The following is a 17,722-nucleotide window of genomic DNA, read 5'->3' as shown; positions in this document are numbered from 1 at the left end:
CTTCTCTCTCCTTCACCTTCCATATCCATTCAACATCAAATCCTTTCTTTCCACTGTACCCACGTTTCTACTCCTACTGTAACCACCTTAATTCCCTCCTTTGTTATCATCTCACCTGGATCATTGCAATAACCTCCTTACTGACTTTCCTGCTTCCAGGTTAGTTGAGGCCTCCCAAATACAACCTGCCTATAGTGTACAATCTCATCATTTTCCAGTGCTTTGATTACATCACTTCTCTCCTCTGAAACGTTCTTTGCCAAGAAAGCTTATTCTTTCTTGACACCTTGTCAATAAACAAAGGAAATTTAAATTCCTTCTTTTGGCATGTAAAGCCTTAAACAATATGGCATCAGCCTTCCTTCAAGTCTTTTCTTTCATTGTTTTTCTTTCATGTGCTCTATATTAAAGGAAAAGTGGACCATCCATTGTTCCCAGTTCTCCTTCCCTAGTTCCTGTATCCTCTGCATTCTTGCTCACACCCCTTGTCTGAACTGTTCAATGTTAAATCATCTATTGTATACTTTCTAAAACAGGATGTTTTTATACTCATGGTCGGAAGAATAGTGAGAGCATCATGGGATTGTGCATTTATTTAAAGCTGGAATGGGCTTTATCTAGACCAACATCTCCTACCCCCACAAAAACAAAAAACAAACCATGCAACAAAACACTCCATTTAACAGATGAAGAAGCCAAAAACCCAAAGTGATTAAGTGATCTGCCCAAGTTCACATATGTCAGGTGATTGATAAAATCCCAGTCATCTAACTCCAAGGTCAGGTCTTGCCACAACAACAAATAAGAGTTTATTCCCTGAAAAGAGGAGAGAACTCCCCAAACACCTGTGTGTTTATTCTTCAAATAATTTAATTTTTGTAAATGTAGATTCTGATAAAGTTAACCCATGTTTCTAACCTAGAAGAGTGAAATTGTTCAAAGAGCAATAATGTAATTCATTTGGATCTTATTTCCTGTGGAAGTGGCCCACTAGGGTCATATTTTTATCCTCCCACCACCACCAGAAAATTCCATTTAAATGAAAAAAATAATAGTATATTAGGGATTCTTTTTCTGTCATTGTTATTCTTGGAACAGAAGTAAAGGCAGTAAGATAAGTTATTTTGTAACATTGCCTCAATTTTTTTTCTCAGTTCTTATCTTGAAGAAGGGTAGTCAACCAGATATAGAATGAAATATTAGAGAATTCCAAGCTGGTAGCTTATTTATTAAATTTTTAAAAAAGTTTTAAAGTAGCTATAGAAAGAGTTTGCTTTGATTGAGTGCTATTTGAATGTTCTAGAGCCTTCTGCATAACAAGTTTTAGGTTCTGCTCAAGAATTACTGTTTCCTAACTCCCCAGAATTGAAACCACTGCCTGAAGTAATGCATATAGTTCTGTGTTTATAAATATGAATATCTAATTATAGACAAATGTACTACATTAAAATTTCAGCTTTGTTTGTAATGAGTAATAAATAATGACTAATGAACAATTAATAATGAAAATACAAAGGAGAGCAAGATATTAGATATGAGACTTACTTAGAAACAGTATTTTCTATTAGAAATTAAGTAGTTGTCAAGGGAACGAAATACACAACAAATACAGTAACATAAATGTAAAGAACACTTAGAGAAACCAGTTCTGAAGAAATGTAATAATCCGTTTTGACCTAAGAGATCAGATAATGAAATATACCTCCCAATGCACTGCATATCCTTTTGGGAGCGGTCATTCTATGAACTGGTTTTACTCACAATTGTTTAGCTGGGGGTGTATTCAGTCATGATTTGGATGTAAAGACAAACGTCATCTATTTCTTAGGGAAAGAACATGGTCCATTGGAAAGACCCCTGGTTCTGGCATCAGATCACATAGGTTTGAATCTCATCTCTCATTCTTACTACCTGTATGGCTTCAGGCAAATCACTTAACTGTCTGGGCCTCAGTTTTATCATCTGTAAAAGGAGGGATAGGGACTACTTCTCAGGTCTCTTCCAGTACTAAATGTATGGTCCCAAGTTCAGGCTAACTTATTAGCTAGGGACCAATGGTTGTATAAACGACCTTCTTTCATACGCTACACCTTAAAAAACTCCTTCACACAATATCAGTATCTTAATCATTTTCATATCACTTTAGCGCTATAACATTAAAACAAACTTAGTAGGCTCTCAGTTGTATTGGATCTTGAAAATATAGGTGTGTTTTCAGTTTTCTCACCACCCTACAGTAGAAAATTGATCATCACAAAAGTGTACAGATAAACAGACAAAGGAAAGCAATTTATACAATTGACAACTTCGAAGGATCTAAGATTAATACAATGACCAACCACAATTTCAAGGGACCCACAATAAAGTATGGTAGCCACTTCCCCAACAGAGAGGTGGTGAACTCAGGGTGCAAAACGAGACATTTGTTGGACATAGTCAATACAGAATTATTTTTTGCTTGACTATGCATATTTAATAGAAGAATTTTTTTTTATTTTCTCTGCTAATGGCAGGGGGAGTTTTGTTGATTAAAAAAAATAACAAAGTATGAAGGTGCATTCAAAATTCCATAGTGTTTTAAAACTAAGTCTGTACTAGAACTGTTTTAAGATTTTTATCCATTCACAGCAGGGTCTAAACTTCTCTGACAGCTTGTCTTTAAAGCTCTGAAGCAATTCACCTATTGAATAGATGCCTGGGGAAACAAGTGAAATAATCTAAACTATTAATTTTACTGAGAGCAATGTTTTACCCAGGTTCACCATATGAAGTCCCTTTTGGTCTCTGACCAAGATACTGGGTCAGCAGTATCCGACCAGAAGCTGCAAAAATACAATTTTGTAGTTAATTACCACAGAATTGAAGTAGGGGGATTGACCAATAGTTTTAAAATTCAACTAATACCCTAAAAGACATTACATACTTTAAAACATTATTTTTAAAAATATTCCTATGCCTTATGCCTGAAATTGATCACATCTTTGCTCCCAGAATCCTCTTTCAAGGCGCACCTCAGATGCCTTCTTGTTCCTGATTCTCTGGGCTAAAAATAATCCCTGCTTGCTCTAATCTCTCCTCCTCATTCTGCTGGATCTCTTCAAAGTACTTACTGATAGTTTAATGTGTATTATAGTTACTGTGTACAGTTTACATCCCCTGTACTAGACCGTAAACTCCTGAGGACAGGGACAAGTTTTTCTTTTTTATCTTTGTATACTAACCCCTAGTATGGTGACTTGCATGGAGTAGAAGCTTCACAAATGTTTGTTGAATTAAAATTCAATTACTAGACAATACTGTTGACACATCAAAACAGAAAAATACTTGACAGTGATACTACATTTGCTAGGCTAAAGCATTTTATGTGCATTTCTATTTGTTTTAGGGAAAGGGAAAGGGATCAGGAAGAGATACACTATGAGGTTAAAGGGAACTTAACACCTCTGGGTTCAGAACTAATTGTGAAATCATTTCTTCAAGGTGCCCCCAAAAATGGTAAAATGTAGGCTCCGGGCAGTAAAAATAACATTTCCATAAGTCAAAGCTTTCAGCTCTGGAAGTCTCTGATTAACTTTGTTCTTGGATTTAAGGATAAGGAGCTCCTACAACTGTTTAGTTCTCACTCCAATTTCCAGGGCATCATTTTTTTTTATATTTTCATATTCTATATTCATTTGTTTTTCTATGCTACCAAATGAAAGGTAATTCATGTCTCTTTCCCTTTTCTTCACCTCTGGTCTCATGTTTGTTTTTTCCTTAAAATGGAGAGATTTCTAAGCTTTTAAGGAATGTAATTTTTTTTTTAAAAAAAGATGCAAGTTTCCCTCTCAAATCTAGTATCATTTAACATCACTTGAACCCCCGACATGCTTCTCTCCTTCCCACCTCTTCCCCCACCCCATACCCCAGCAATGTTAAGGCTAGTGGTAGTAATACCGCTGTCTGGCTTATGTATAAATTGCCTTCTTTTTATGCTAAAGGAAAATCTCAGGTGCCTTTGTGTGACCGCACTGGTGATTGTCATCTTCTAAACAAAAATGCTGAAGAGTGGGAATTCAGCCTGGCCAGGTTGCAGCAAGTCAATCAGGAAGCACACAGTTCCGGAGAAGCCTTCATACAGACTGTAAATACTCTCCAGTACCCGGGAACCGGCTTTGAATTCCTCTGTAAACAAGAACTCTGCAAACCTGAGAGAGAAAGCAAATAGAAAACATCACTAGTTTGCTAGTGAGAATTTCCACATTCTAGGTCTTTGAGTTACTTGTTTCATCAACCTGGGTTGTATAACATAGGACATAAGCCTTAAGACAACTAAGATTTTGCCTGTTTGTAAAGATATTTGCAAACTGTTGTTAATAATGTTATTATGCCTTTTGACCAAGAGATTCCACTGCTTAGACATATACCCTAAGGAGGTCATTGATAAAAAACAAAAGTCCTATATGTACCAAAATATTTATAGCAGCATTTTTTTTTATTAGCAAAAAATGGAAACAAAGCAGATGTCTATTGTTTTGGGGAAATGGCTGAACAAACTGAGATATGGGAATATAATGGAATCTTACTGTACAAATATGAATGCAGAGAAGCATAGAAAGTATTACATGAACTGACTCAATGTGAAGTAAGCAGAGTCAAGAAAACAATATGCACAATTACCATAACAATGCAAATGAGATGAAAAACCAACTACTACCAAAAATTGGAAATGAATATTGTGTAGAAGAAGTGTGGCTCCAAAGAAGAGATATGAGAAGACCCTTCCCCCTACTCCTCTGCAGAAGCTGGGAGTCCACAGGTGTGGGACATTGTCAGATTTTTTTTTCAATGCACTGATTTTCTTGACTTTTTTCTCTTCCTTTTCCTCAAAAATATATTTGTCTTATTGTAGGGTCAATAAAATATTCACAAATGTTTATGGCAACTGTAAATATGCTGGCATGGTTCCCAATTGCAAAAATATAACAGACTCTCCATATAGAAAATAGAAGCAAAATATTTATTCAGACAACAGAAAACCAAATCCCAATACCAGGAAACTGAACCCATCATAGCAACAAAGAAGTTAATACACCATAGCACAGCAGAGAGCCACACCATCCTTAAGTCTTCCAATAAACCAACACTCAGAAGCCTAGCTCTCCCCTTGGGTGCATCCTCTCCTCCCTCCACCTCTAACTTCTATGACTCCCAGCTTCCTGTGGACTCTGCTCCACACTTCAGCAAACTGCTTCCACCACAGGCTCCATTCAGCTTATTGGGGGCAGGGAAGATCTTCAAATTCCTAATACCATTATGCTTATTTGTTGTTCCTCTCTCTCACTCTGGGAGAGAGGAAGACAAAGGATACAAGGCAAAGTAGAAACAAAACATATCAAGAAAATTTTATTAAAAAAAAGTTCTAGTTCATATAATCACACCATAAATTTAGAGGTAGAAAGGACCCCAGAGATCATCAAATCCAATCCCTTTTATTTTACTTTTGAAGAAACTGAGGCCCAGAGAAGCGATTTACCCAAAGTCACAAAGGGAAGAAGTGGCAACACTGGGATATGGACCAGGGCCTATGTCTGGAAATCCAGCACTCATTCCGCTACAGAATAATTAAATAACTAATAACTTAGCGAAATATAAATATAGCATATTTTAAAAATATATAATATATAACACAGTATAGTATAATATAATAAATAAATATAATATTAATATAAAGTTAAATAACTAATAACTAAATAATTAAATAACTAATAAATTTAGTTAAATATAAATATAGCATATTTAATAAATATATAATATATATCAATGAAATAGAGGACTTTCAAGCATTCTTGAAGAAAAAACCAGAGTTGAATAGAAAATTTGACATTCAGATACAAGAAGCAAGAGAAGCATGAGAAGGTAAACAAGGAAAAGAAATCATAAGGAACTTATCAAAGTTGAATTATTAACATTCCTACGTGGAAAAATGATAATTGTAACTTATGAAACTTTTCTCAGTATGAGAATATTTGAAGGGAATAGAAATGTCTCTCTCTCTCTCTCTCTCTCTATATATATATATATATATATACACACATACATATATGTCTATATAGGAGGGTATATGGGTGTATGAATACATATGTGAATGTGTGTATACATGTGTACAGGTATACATAGAGAGAGGGTACAGGACCAATTGAATAGGAAGGGATGATATTTAAAAGGTGAAATTGAGAGGTGAGAGAGGAATATAATGAGAGGTGATGGGGAGAGACAATGGGGTAAATTATCCCATTTAGAAGAGGCAAGGAAAAACTGTTACAATGGAGGGGAAGAACAGGAAGGCAAAAGGGAATGGGTCAACCTTATCTCATTGAATTTGGCTTAGGGAGGGAATGACATATACACTAAATAGGGTATCTTGCCTTACAGGAGAGTAGGGGGGAAGGGGATGAGAGGGGGGATGATGGAGGGGAGGGCAGGCTGGGGAGGAGGTAGAAGTTGGAAGCACACACTTTTGAAAAGGGGCAGGATCAAAGTAGAGAAAAGAACAAGTGGGGGACGGGATAGGATGGAAGGAAATTTAGTCAATCTTTTACAAAATATCCACTATGGAAAAGTTTTGCACTACACATGTACAACCTATATTGAATTACTTATCTTCCCAGTAAGGGTGGGTGATGAGGGAGGAAGGGAAAAAATCTGGAATCCAAAGTTTTAAAATCAAATGTTTAAAAAAAAAAATATATATATATATAATATTTTTTTATGTGCAACTGGGAAATAAGATATACAGGCATTGGGGTATAGAGATCCACTTTGTGCTACTGGTAAGTCAGAAGGGGAATGAGGGAGGATATAGGAGAGAGCAGATTGGGAGAGGGGGGTATACAGTGGAATCTCTGTTTTGGGGTGGTGGGTAGGGGAAAGATAGGGAGAAAATTTGTAAATCGAAATCTTTCTGAAATGAATGATGTAAACCAAAAATAAACATAAAATTTAATTAAAAAAATAAAATAAAAGACAGTAAGTGTTGTAGCTTACCTATGGCATCAAATTTTGTTGCTGAGTCATTTCAGTTATGTCTGATGCTTCATGACTCCATTGGGTATTTTCTTAGCAAAGATACTACAATGTTTGCCATTTCCTTCTCTAGCTCATTGTACAGATGCAGAAATGGAGGCAAACAAGATTGACTCACCTAGTAGGTATCTGAGGCAGAATTTGAACTCAGGTCAATTCCAGGTCTGGCACTTTATCCACTGTGCCACCTAGCTACCCTTTATGGCATCACACACCAACACCAAAGCCAGAGAAACCAGATTTTTATTTTTTTTGACGAAAAACAAAATCTTTCAATATGATAATGTTTCATGATAGAGACATAATCATAGTTATGTGATTTTTAGGCAACTTAACTTTTGTTTGCCTCAGTTCCTTCATCTATAAAATGTGGAAATATTAGCAACTACCTCCTATGGTGGTTGTGAGGATCAAATGAGGTAATATTTTGAAAAGAGCTTTTCAAACTTTAAAATATCATATAAATGCTAGCAATTATTGCTACATGGGGACATCTAGGTGGCCCAGTAAATAGAGTGCTGGTCTTAGAATGAAGAAGAATTGAGTTCAAATTCAACCTCAGACATTTACTAGTTGTATGACCCTGGGAAAATCATTTAACTCTCTTTGCCTCAGTTTCCCCATTTGAAAATAAGCTGGAGAAGGAAATTGCAAATCATTTTAGTATTTTTGCCAAGAAAACCACAAATGGAGTTACAAAGAGTCAGACATGACTGAAAACAACTAAACAATAAACAGCAATATTATGGCTATATATATATATACACATACAACTAACAGGAGAGATTTTATATATATATATATATATATTCAAACTATGTATGTAACTGTATGCATGTACATATCTGGTAGGGGGGATTTGTTTTGTTCTCGGCTATGTTATAGATATTATATAAACTGTACTTACTAACTAATTATTGTGATCAATGATTAAGAAAGAGAAAGTAAACAAATGAGACATTGCTTTATGCTCTCCCATAGTAGAGACCTCTTTTAGTTTGTAGGATAGAATCTAGAGCTTGACTCTAGAGAAAAAGAAGGATGGTGTGCCTCATGGACAGAATTTGGGACAGATGCTAAAGTATGGGTTATTTTATTCCATTTACAGTTATGTTGCTCTCTAGGCAGACTGGATGAGACAAAATGAAATGAAAGTAGGGACAATGACTAAAACACACATAATTCACTACCAGATAAGACTCTTCATTCCAACCATCACTGTATATGAATGCCTTTCCAAGTCAATCAATATTGCCTTAACCTACCATCAAACAACTTCTTTGGGGGACCCAATTAAGCAGAATTCAAGGAAATTGAGAAAAATTAAGATACAAATCCTAAGTTGAATGGATGAAATTTTAAATGAAACATCATCCTTACTGATTCCAATGCTATTTTCTCAATCAAAGAACAGAAAAAGAAAAAAGGAGCCACTTAGTGCCATTGTTCTCATGGCTGAGATGAAAAGTCAAAAGATTTTGAATTTTGGGTAACTCTAATGTGAGGAACAAATTTGGGTATTTTGGTGAGAATAAAAAATACAAGAATATGATGAAATACTGTACTGTAAGAAACAATGAATATGATGAAATCATGGGATGAATGCCTCGAAAGACTTAAGTGAACTGATATTGAGTAAAGCAAATAGAACCAGGAAAACAATATATACAATGTCTACAATTATGTAAATGGAAAAAATAACGACCAAAAAATCCCACCAATGAATACTACAAAATGACTATGATCCAACTTGACCCCAAAGAAAAGATATGAGAAGAAATCTTCCTGTGATTCCTGGCAGAGGTAGGGATCCACGGGTATGAAGCATGACATATCAAGTCAGAATTGTTCCATTTTTCTCTAATTTCTGCTGAATATTTTTTCCTTCCTGTTTTATTTTTTAAAATTCCTGATTATTAGGAAGGGATGACTCTTTGGGATGAAAGGTAAGAAGAGTATGAATAGTAGTTAATGTAAAACCAAAAGTTATTGATAAAACACACGCTAAAAAAGTAAGCACAAGATAGTATCAGCTACACGGCTCACACACAGTTAAAAAGTCATGCCTTTGATCCAGAGAGCAGATGATGAAACAAACTTTCCTTCTTACTGCAAAGAAGAAAACTAGTAAGGTAGAGCACTATGAATAGAGTCAGATTCAGTCACTGTATGGTACGGGTTTTCTTGGTTGGTTGTTGGAGGGAAGTTTAGTCTCACGTTGGGAGAGGTTTTTTTATTATTATTTTTTGCTCTTTTGCCAAGGAATCATTGCGATGTGGAGGGAAAATTATGATAAAACATTTTTGATGGTCTGCTCTTTTCTTCTTTTAAAAATTTTAGTTATGTTCATCAACACATTTTATATTCTTTATCACATTTGTTTCTAAACATAGATTTAGTAAAAGAAAAAAAAAGCAGGCCAAACAGCCAATACATGCAGCAATGAAGAGGAGGTTCATTTACATTTGGGACCAGGTGTGCTCATTGTAATCACATAGCATTCCATTTTATTGTGTGTGTGTGTGTGTGTGTAAGTCATTGTATATCTGGCAAAAGTTATCTTTCCATAAAACAGGTAAATTGACACAGGGAGAAAATGAAAAAACAGCAAGTCTGTTATGTACCATTTATGGTACCTTATGTACAATTAAGGATTTAAGTAGAGAGGAAGCTGATAAGATTATTGGGAAAAAATTTTTACAACCTGTGTCCCTGACAAAGGACTCATTTCTAAAATATAGAGAATTGAGTCAAATCTATAAGAATACAAGTCTTTCCCCAATTGATAAATGGTCAAAGGATATAAACAGGCAGTTTTCAGAGGAAGAAATTAAAGATATCTATAAGCATATGAAAAAATGCTCTAAATCACTATTGATTAGAGAAATGCAAATCAAAATAACTCTGAGGTGCCACATCTCACCAGTCAGATTGGCTAAGATGACAAAACAGGAAAATGACAAATGCTGGAGAGGGACAAATTGGAACACTAATGCATTACTGGTAGAGTTGTGAACTGATCCAACTATTTTGGAGAGCATTCTGGAATTATGCCCAAAGGGCTATAAATAATTTCATACCCTTTGAGCCAGCAATACCACTTCTAGGGTTGTATCCCAAAGAGATCATAGAAGTGGGAGGAAGACCCATATGTAAAAAAATATTTATAGCAGCTCTTTTTGTGGTGGCAAAGAATTGGAAATTAAGGGGGTGCCCATCAATTGGAGAATGGCTAAACAAATTGTGGTATATGCATGAAATGCAATACTATTGTTCTGTAAGAAACGAGGAGCAGCTGGACTTCATATCTACCTGGAGAGGCTTATACGAACTGATGCTGAGTGAGAAGAGTAGAGCCAGGAGAAGTTTGTACACAATTGCAGACACAAAGTATGTGTGACAACCAACTTTGATGGACTGGACTCTTCTCAGCAATTCAGGGTTGTAAGTCATCCCCAGGGGTGTCATGATGGAGAGAGATGTCTACATCCAGAGAAAGAACTGAGTTTGAATCCAGTTTGAAGCAAACTACCTGTTCTCTTTCTTTTTCTTGTTTGGTTTTATTTCCTCTTTCCCATTTTTCATTCCTCTGATACAATCCTTCTTTATAACCTGACTAATGTCTAATGTGAAAGTATTTGCAGATACTATACTTGATTGTATGCCGCCATTGGGGGTGGGGGGGGGTGGAAAGAGAGAGAATTTGAAACTCAAGGAATTGTGGAGGTGAATCTTGTAAACTAAAAGTAAACAAATTAATAAAGACCAAAAAACCCCCAAATATGCCATTTTGTTGGGTTTTTTCTTTTTATTAACACCTGGGCAACACATCTAGAGCTCTGTGGGAGAGAAGGCCTTCTGCCACTGTGGGAGGGAAAATCTTGAATGTCAATTAAGAAAACCTTGAGAAGAAACTGGGCAAGACTTGGAGTGTATCACTAAAACAGCAGAGAAAGAGTCCACGGACCACTCCTGTGACCTTTCAGTTTCTACCTAAAACAATACTGACAGGCAAACATTGCCCATTGCAGTGTCTGCTTTACTTTCATTTTGGAAATACTCATTCTCAAATATCTTTTTTCAACTAACTGTTCCTACTAATCATAAGAATCAAACAGCACAATTATATAAGTTAAAAAAACAACAACCCACAAACAGAAATCCCTCTCCCTTTTTTTTTCTTTTCCACCTTCCTTACAATGGAACAATCCTTCTCCACACTCCAGCTCTAGACATAAGGGTTTTTTGAGGTCTCTTCTTGTCTGTGTGATCTTTAGATAAGAAAGGGTCTTGTCACTTTATTTCTGTGTGCTTCCTACTATTGTACCATGGACAGACAATATTTGATTAACCAACATGAAATAGTAACCACAGGGCAGCTGTGGACCCAAAGGAAAAATCTGACTGCTGTGATGAGAAGCTTTGCTGACAGTGTCTTCACGGATATTAGGTGCTAAATGAATATGAGATGGAGCTAATTTTTCAGCCTAAATGAAAGGTTCCCATCAAACAAGTGCTATAAACCCCAGGGATGCCTAATGCAGTAAAATCTTGGTTATTTGACACTTTGAGGGAGGAGGACATAATTCTGAGGAGTTGAACTTTCTAGATCCGAGGTATCAACCATATCAACTGCAACACTCTTGACTGTGACCTAAATCACATTAAAATGTAGTTATCTGATTTTAATGTATTGATCTATTAATCATATATATGGATTATGTATGTATATATGTGGTTTTCTAGGGCACCTAAGTGCTGCAATGGATAGAGTGCCAGGCCTGGAGTCAAGAAGACCTGCATTCATATCTGACCTCAGACACTATGTGACCCTGGGCAAGTCACTTAACCTTATTTGTCTCAGTTTCCTAATTTGTAAAATGAGCTGGAGAAGGAAATGGCAAATCAGTATCTTTGTCAAGAAAACCCCAAATAGGGTTACAAAGAGTTGGACAAGACTGAAAAACGACTGAACGCCATATGATTTTCCAAATCAATATGCCGCCTGCTGGGATCTTTATTTATGGTTTAGGGGCCCAAATTTCTGAGTTTATAAACTCTTCTCAATAACTGAGAAGCATTTTTGTTACTGTTGTTTTTTTTTTTTAACTATTTGAGGTGTGTGTGTGTGCGCACGTGTATGTGTATACTTCCCTTACTTAAAGCTGATATTGAACACAATTTCAACCTTTCAGGATGATTCAGGATCATTATCATGAACATCCATTACTGAACTATCTTATACTGCTGCTCTCAGGACCTGTAGAAGTCTAGGACTACTTACCAAATGGTCCCAGAGGATTGTGCTTTTTTGAATGATTGTGTCTAGTTTTTATGTCTCCTGTTGTTATTGTTCGTCTTTCATTCTTGAAGAGGACCAATGACATCACTAGGGTGTCTTGACTTATGAGTCCATTTAAGTGAGGCAAAGCTTCACAGAGCCAATAGCCTCACTCCGGTGGCAACACATAAGTCAAGATGACTGATGATAACCCAGAATGCAGTGGGAGACCTGGACCTTTTTAGGCTGAGGTCTTTCCCAGGTCTCAGTTTGTCTGGGGCAATAACGATTCAGTGATTAAGGCCTATGTTTGTCCTTCATTCTTGTAAAGGACCGTGACATCAGGGAGGTGATGCCATGACATGTAAGTGAATTGAATTTAAGCGAGTGAAGACTGTGCAAAGTCAGGAGCCTCACTTTCTCCTACAGACACATCTGGGTCCAGTGGCAAGATACAGATCAGGACAACTGGAGATGGCCCTGGATGTAGTGGGAGACTTGACCTTTTTAAGCTAAGGTTTTTAACGGGTCTCAGTTTCACTGAGGCAACACTCATTCAGAGGTTAAGGACTAGGTAAGAATTGAGACAAAAGATGATCTCCTTTGCCACCACAAAAGAATCAATCTGGGAAGGGAAGACTCTCAGAATTTTGGGCCAGAACAGAAAGCATTTGCTATTTACAGATAAATATTAAGACTATTAGGGAGTAACACATTCTCCATCTGAGTCTACCTTTAGGTTAGCTTGTGGTTCTATATGACAAGCACTCCTAGAGAATGGGCTAATAATTTTTTCCTAAGGAAACTGAAATTATGCACTTCATTTTCTCAGGAGAGCATGGTCATTTACTTTCCAATGATGGGTTATGTCATGAGCCAAGAGAGATTCCATTATCTCAATGACATCTTTCTCATAAATCTCAATGGAAACAGATCTCCGTGAACCACTATGAAAACTGAATTCATTGATGACCCTGAAAGTAACTTCAAGACATAAGATCACAAATATATTCAAGGCTGTTGTTTCATTAGACTGAGATAAGGTCATAATTCTTTTGCCATGTGATATTGTTTACCATACTTCCAGGCTTGATAAATGCTACCACTAGGTGCCCATCAGAGCCACAACTAGGAATTTTTATACCTGGAGCGAAGATCATAAACTACTCTTGAGGCAAAGACAAGTGGGGAAGTAGGGTAGAGGAGGATCCTGTTCCTTCCTTTGTTTCTGTCTGCCTGGTAGTTTCCTATTTTAACTAATTATTGTTGCTAACTAGCTTTTAAGTTCTTTTATTTCTGTTCTGCTGAAGAACTAAAGTGTTATCAGAACCCTATTAACATGGCATCCATTCAATTCAGTGTCCTGGGACAAAGCTCTGATTGCCCTGCCCCAGTTACAAAATCAGTACCCATGCCTAATAGTTATGCAAAATTACATATAAGAGAGTTCTTCATTCTTCCCAGATGCATTTATTAGTGTTACCCCTTGAAATTTCCTCTGAGTCCTACTCTAATGCCTTTTACTGGTGCATAGGTAACCTTGGGCTTTCCAAGCATAATACAAGTTTAAGACTTCAAAGAAGAGCTTGGTGATACGCTATATGGCTTCTCTGAGGACCAGTGAAGCTAAGTTCATAAAGACCAGGTTGGCTATAGAGTGATAAATTTTTCAGCCACAAAAATTCTCAATGATTGTCAACCAAGTTGTAGAGGGTTGACAATGCATCACTGGAAGTCATACCCACACTAATGAAATAATAGATTTCTGAAATATGAAAAGATATCTTGAAAAAATGACATTTGGACCATAAGATGCCACCATGTGGTCTAGGTAGGCCTCCTGTGGCTCAATGGGCATCTTTGTTGCCTTTCCTAAAGTAGTCTTTCTCCCTTCCACCTCTCTTCCCTCCTACTTTGGTATGCATAATAAGCTTGGGTCTACAGAACAGATAATGCACTTCAGTATAAATATGTCAAATAATAACAGCTAGCATTTATATAGCATTTTAAGATTTGCAAAGCAATTAACAAATATTCTTTCATTTTATACTCACAAGAACCCTGGGAGGTAGGTGTTATTGTTATAGCCCTTTTATAGATAAAGAAACTGATATAGAAAGAGGTTAAATGACTTGCCCAGGGTCACACAGCTAGTAAAATGTCTGAGGCTGGATTCAAATTGTTCTTCCAGATTCTATCCATTGTACTACCTACCTGCTTCAGAGTAAGGATCAGAGGTTTCCTTTTAAGAGAAGTACTTGGACTTTGGACTTTGGACACAGACTTTGGAGTATCTACCTTAGAAGCTCATGTGCTTTTTTTCTGCGTATTTCCCAGTTCTTGGCTATGTTATAGATATTGCCAAATGGCTGAATTCTGTTTAGATGAGATATTTATATGCCTATCACCTGATAATCATGATCAATGATAGAAAATAAGGGGAAATTTATAACAAAATCATAGTACTTGTATGAAATCTTGTGGGTAAAGAAGGGATCTCTTTTGGCTTGTAGGATGAAAGGATCCAGATTCTGTACAAAAACAGAGGTGGTGTGGTTTAATTGGTAGAATTTAGGGCCCAGATGCTTGAGTTTTGGTTACTTTCTAAATTTCCCATTCCGTATTCCCAATTTTGCTACTTGCTAAATGGACTAGAGAAAGTTTGGAAACACTTTAGCAAGAGTAATAAATATATGGATGTTTTGCTAGGCAAGATAATAGGGATGAAAAACATGAATGGGTTCAAAAACATTTGACAAATTCATAGACCTTTAAACATTTATTATGGCAAGCTTTAGGGTACTTTCCTAAACTTTGATAGAAAAAAACAATTAAGCTTTTTCCTAAGTTCATTCAAAAGAGAAAATAGTACCAGATGGTTTGTCGATCTGACCCTCTTTATTTTACAAGTTGCTTCTACTCCTCAATGTCAGATCAGACAAGATGATTTTATCATCTTTCCTCATTCAGGTATAGAGTAGATGAATGATGCAAATAGAACAATCATGCACTTAGGAATCTGAGAGCATCACTAATCCTCTTTCCATATTTCAAATCAGGAAAAGTTGTACCCTTACAGTTCCACAATGGGACAGACATAAATGGAAAGAGGTGTAACTCTTTGGAGACATTGCTGACCTTTGCGCTCTGTAGATGTATTTGGAGTTTCCGGTTAGCCTATATAACAGGAGGAAAACGTAGGCACTGCCAGCCACACCATGGCAGATTCCAGGTCCTTTCTTCAACAGGCCCTTTCTCCATGTAAGCTCCCCACACCGGATACAAGTGTCTAGATACTGAGGTTTCTTGGAAACCAAGTATGCTTTGGCAAATAGGTAGGCAATTCCTGTAAAAATATCAAAGACATCCAAGTTGGCATCTGTCACTCAACCAAAAGGGAATACTTTTTATTTATAAATGAGATCTATCTGATGTGAGATTTATTTCAAATTGTTGTACTTGGGTACCCTTTGGAAAAAGTAGGATTGGAAATACTAGATTGGGAAAATGCTCATAATTTACAAATGGGCTGATATTTCCTATGGACACAGATAAATAATTTGTAGCAAATCCGAGTATTTGCAGTGACTAAATGTTTGTACAGCTTAGCTTTCTCTCACAGAATGTCAAAATGCACGATGTTTAAATACCGCTGTTATACACATTGGTTAAATTAAAATCAGGAGAACCACTAAAAATCAACAAGACAATAGCCCCTTTACAAGTATGAACTGTGCAGCTGTGGAATTGCTTCTGCTCTCCCTCCTCCTGTGGCCTCCCTGTGTTGTTTCAGGGAGGAGACATTGATTTCAACATAAATCCATTCAATCAATAAAACAGCAAGTACAAAAGCAAGACAAGAAATAAACCAAGACAACAAGTAGCCAAGATTGAAGGCACAGGGGCTTACATGAAGAGCAGTTCTCTAGCTTGTAAACTAAAGGTTACAGGATTAGCACCCAAAGGGGCCTTAGAGATCATTCAGTTTAGCCCCCTCGTTTTAATGATAAAGAAAATGAAACCCAGAGATGGGGCTTGGACACTTGGTGAGAAAGTGGCAGAACTGGGATTTGAAAACAGGTCTCATATTTTGGAGGGCAATAATAGCAATAATAATAAAATTGGTGATGGGAAAAGGATGGGTATAGAAACTAGACCTGTGATTTCAATGGTGTGGGGAGTGCCTCGTAAGGAACTTCCTGTACATATGGAGTAAGATGGCACCTTCTCTTCCGACTTAGAGTGTTGAGTAGTTTCATCTAACCCTGAGAGGGTATGACTAGCCCAGGTTCACACTCCTATTATGAGTCTTGAGAAAGACTTGAACTTTTCCTAGCTAGGTGACCTGTTATCTCTAAATGAGAGAAATCATCAAGGATGACTGAATTTTCAAGCCTTGACCAGGAGAATGGTACTACCCCATATAAAATAAAATAGGAAAGCCGAGAGGGCTGAGATGCTGAGTTCAGTACCAGCAGCAAAAGTTAATCTTTCCTTAGTGTGTCAGTGTTTACAAAGTACTTTCACTACAACTCTGTGAGGTAAGTAATGCATGACAGGTGAGGAAACTAAGGCTCAGTAAGGTCAAATGATTTGTGCAGGCCACACAGCTAGGAAGTGTTAGAGACAGAGTACAAGTCCAAATCTCTCCAGATTTCATCAGTCTTTTTTTCTACTGATCGACACTTTTATTTTAGACAGGTTGAATTTGAGGTAATTTGTAGGATGGCCAAGTAAAAGTATTCTATAGGCAATTAGAAATAGTTTAATACACCTAACACCAAGCTGCCTATTAGTATATAATCTAGATTATCAGTATATAATATAATTAGTATATAATATAATAATTACTATATAATCTAGAATATATACTAATAGATTATAAAATAGGATTACCACATAGTTTTATGGATTTCTATTTGTCAATGTATACATTTGGGAAGGAAAATTAGGCAATTAAGAATTATGGTACTTTTTTTTTTTTTGCTTTTTGGAGAAGAAAGGGTAGGGCAATTGGAGTTAAGTGACTTGCCCAAGGTCACATGAATAGTAAGTGTGTCAAGTGTCTGAGGGCAGATTTGGACTCAGGTCCTCCCAGCTCCAGGGATTGTGCTGTATTCACTGCATCACCTAGCTGCCCCCTATAGTGCATTTCATAATTCTATCCTAAAGGGTAACTCAGGGGTTCTTAATATGGGGTACCTGAACTTATTTTTTAAAAATATTTTGACAACTGTTCTTCCAGATATTTTATTTCCTTTGTGATTCTATTTGCTTTATGCATTTAAAAAACACTACTCTGAGGAGGGATTCATAGGCTGCACCAGACTGCCAAAGAATTAAAGACAAAAAAAAACAAAAAAAACGTTCGTTATT

General features: G+C 36.5%; 1 protein-coding gene across 1 annotated transcript in view; it reads right to left on the bottom strand.

Moving 5' to 3' along the window:
- Positions 1-560: 560 nt before the first annotated feature.
- Positions 561-17,722, bottom strand: part of LANCL3 (LanC like family member 3) — a 106,648-nt gene continuing 89,486 nt past the window's right edge. The window contains exons 4-5 of the mRNA XM_069063469.1: positions 15,485-15,692; positions 561-4,187 (exon numbers count right to left, since the gene is read on the bottom strand). Coding sequence (XP_068919570.1) covers positions 4,028-4,187; positions 15,485-15,692 — 368 coding nt within the window. The 3' untranslated portion in view covers positions 561-4,027. The remainder of the gene's footprint in view (positions 4,188-15,484; positions 15,693-17,722) is intronic.

Source organism: Petaurus breviceps, unplaced genomic scaffold (genome assembly GCF_028583685.1).
Source record: "Petaurus breviceps papuanus isolate PSGF00001 unplaced genomic scaffold, PetGlider_PUasm1.0 90574, whole genome shotgun sequence".
NCBI lineage: Eukaryota > Metazoa > Chordata > Mammalia > Diprotodontia > Petauridae > Petaurus > Petaurus breviceps.
This window is presented reverse-complemented; position numbering and strand designations above follow the sequence as displayed.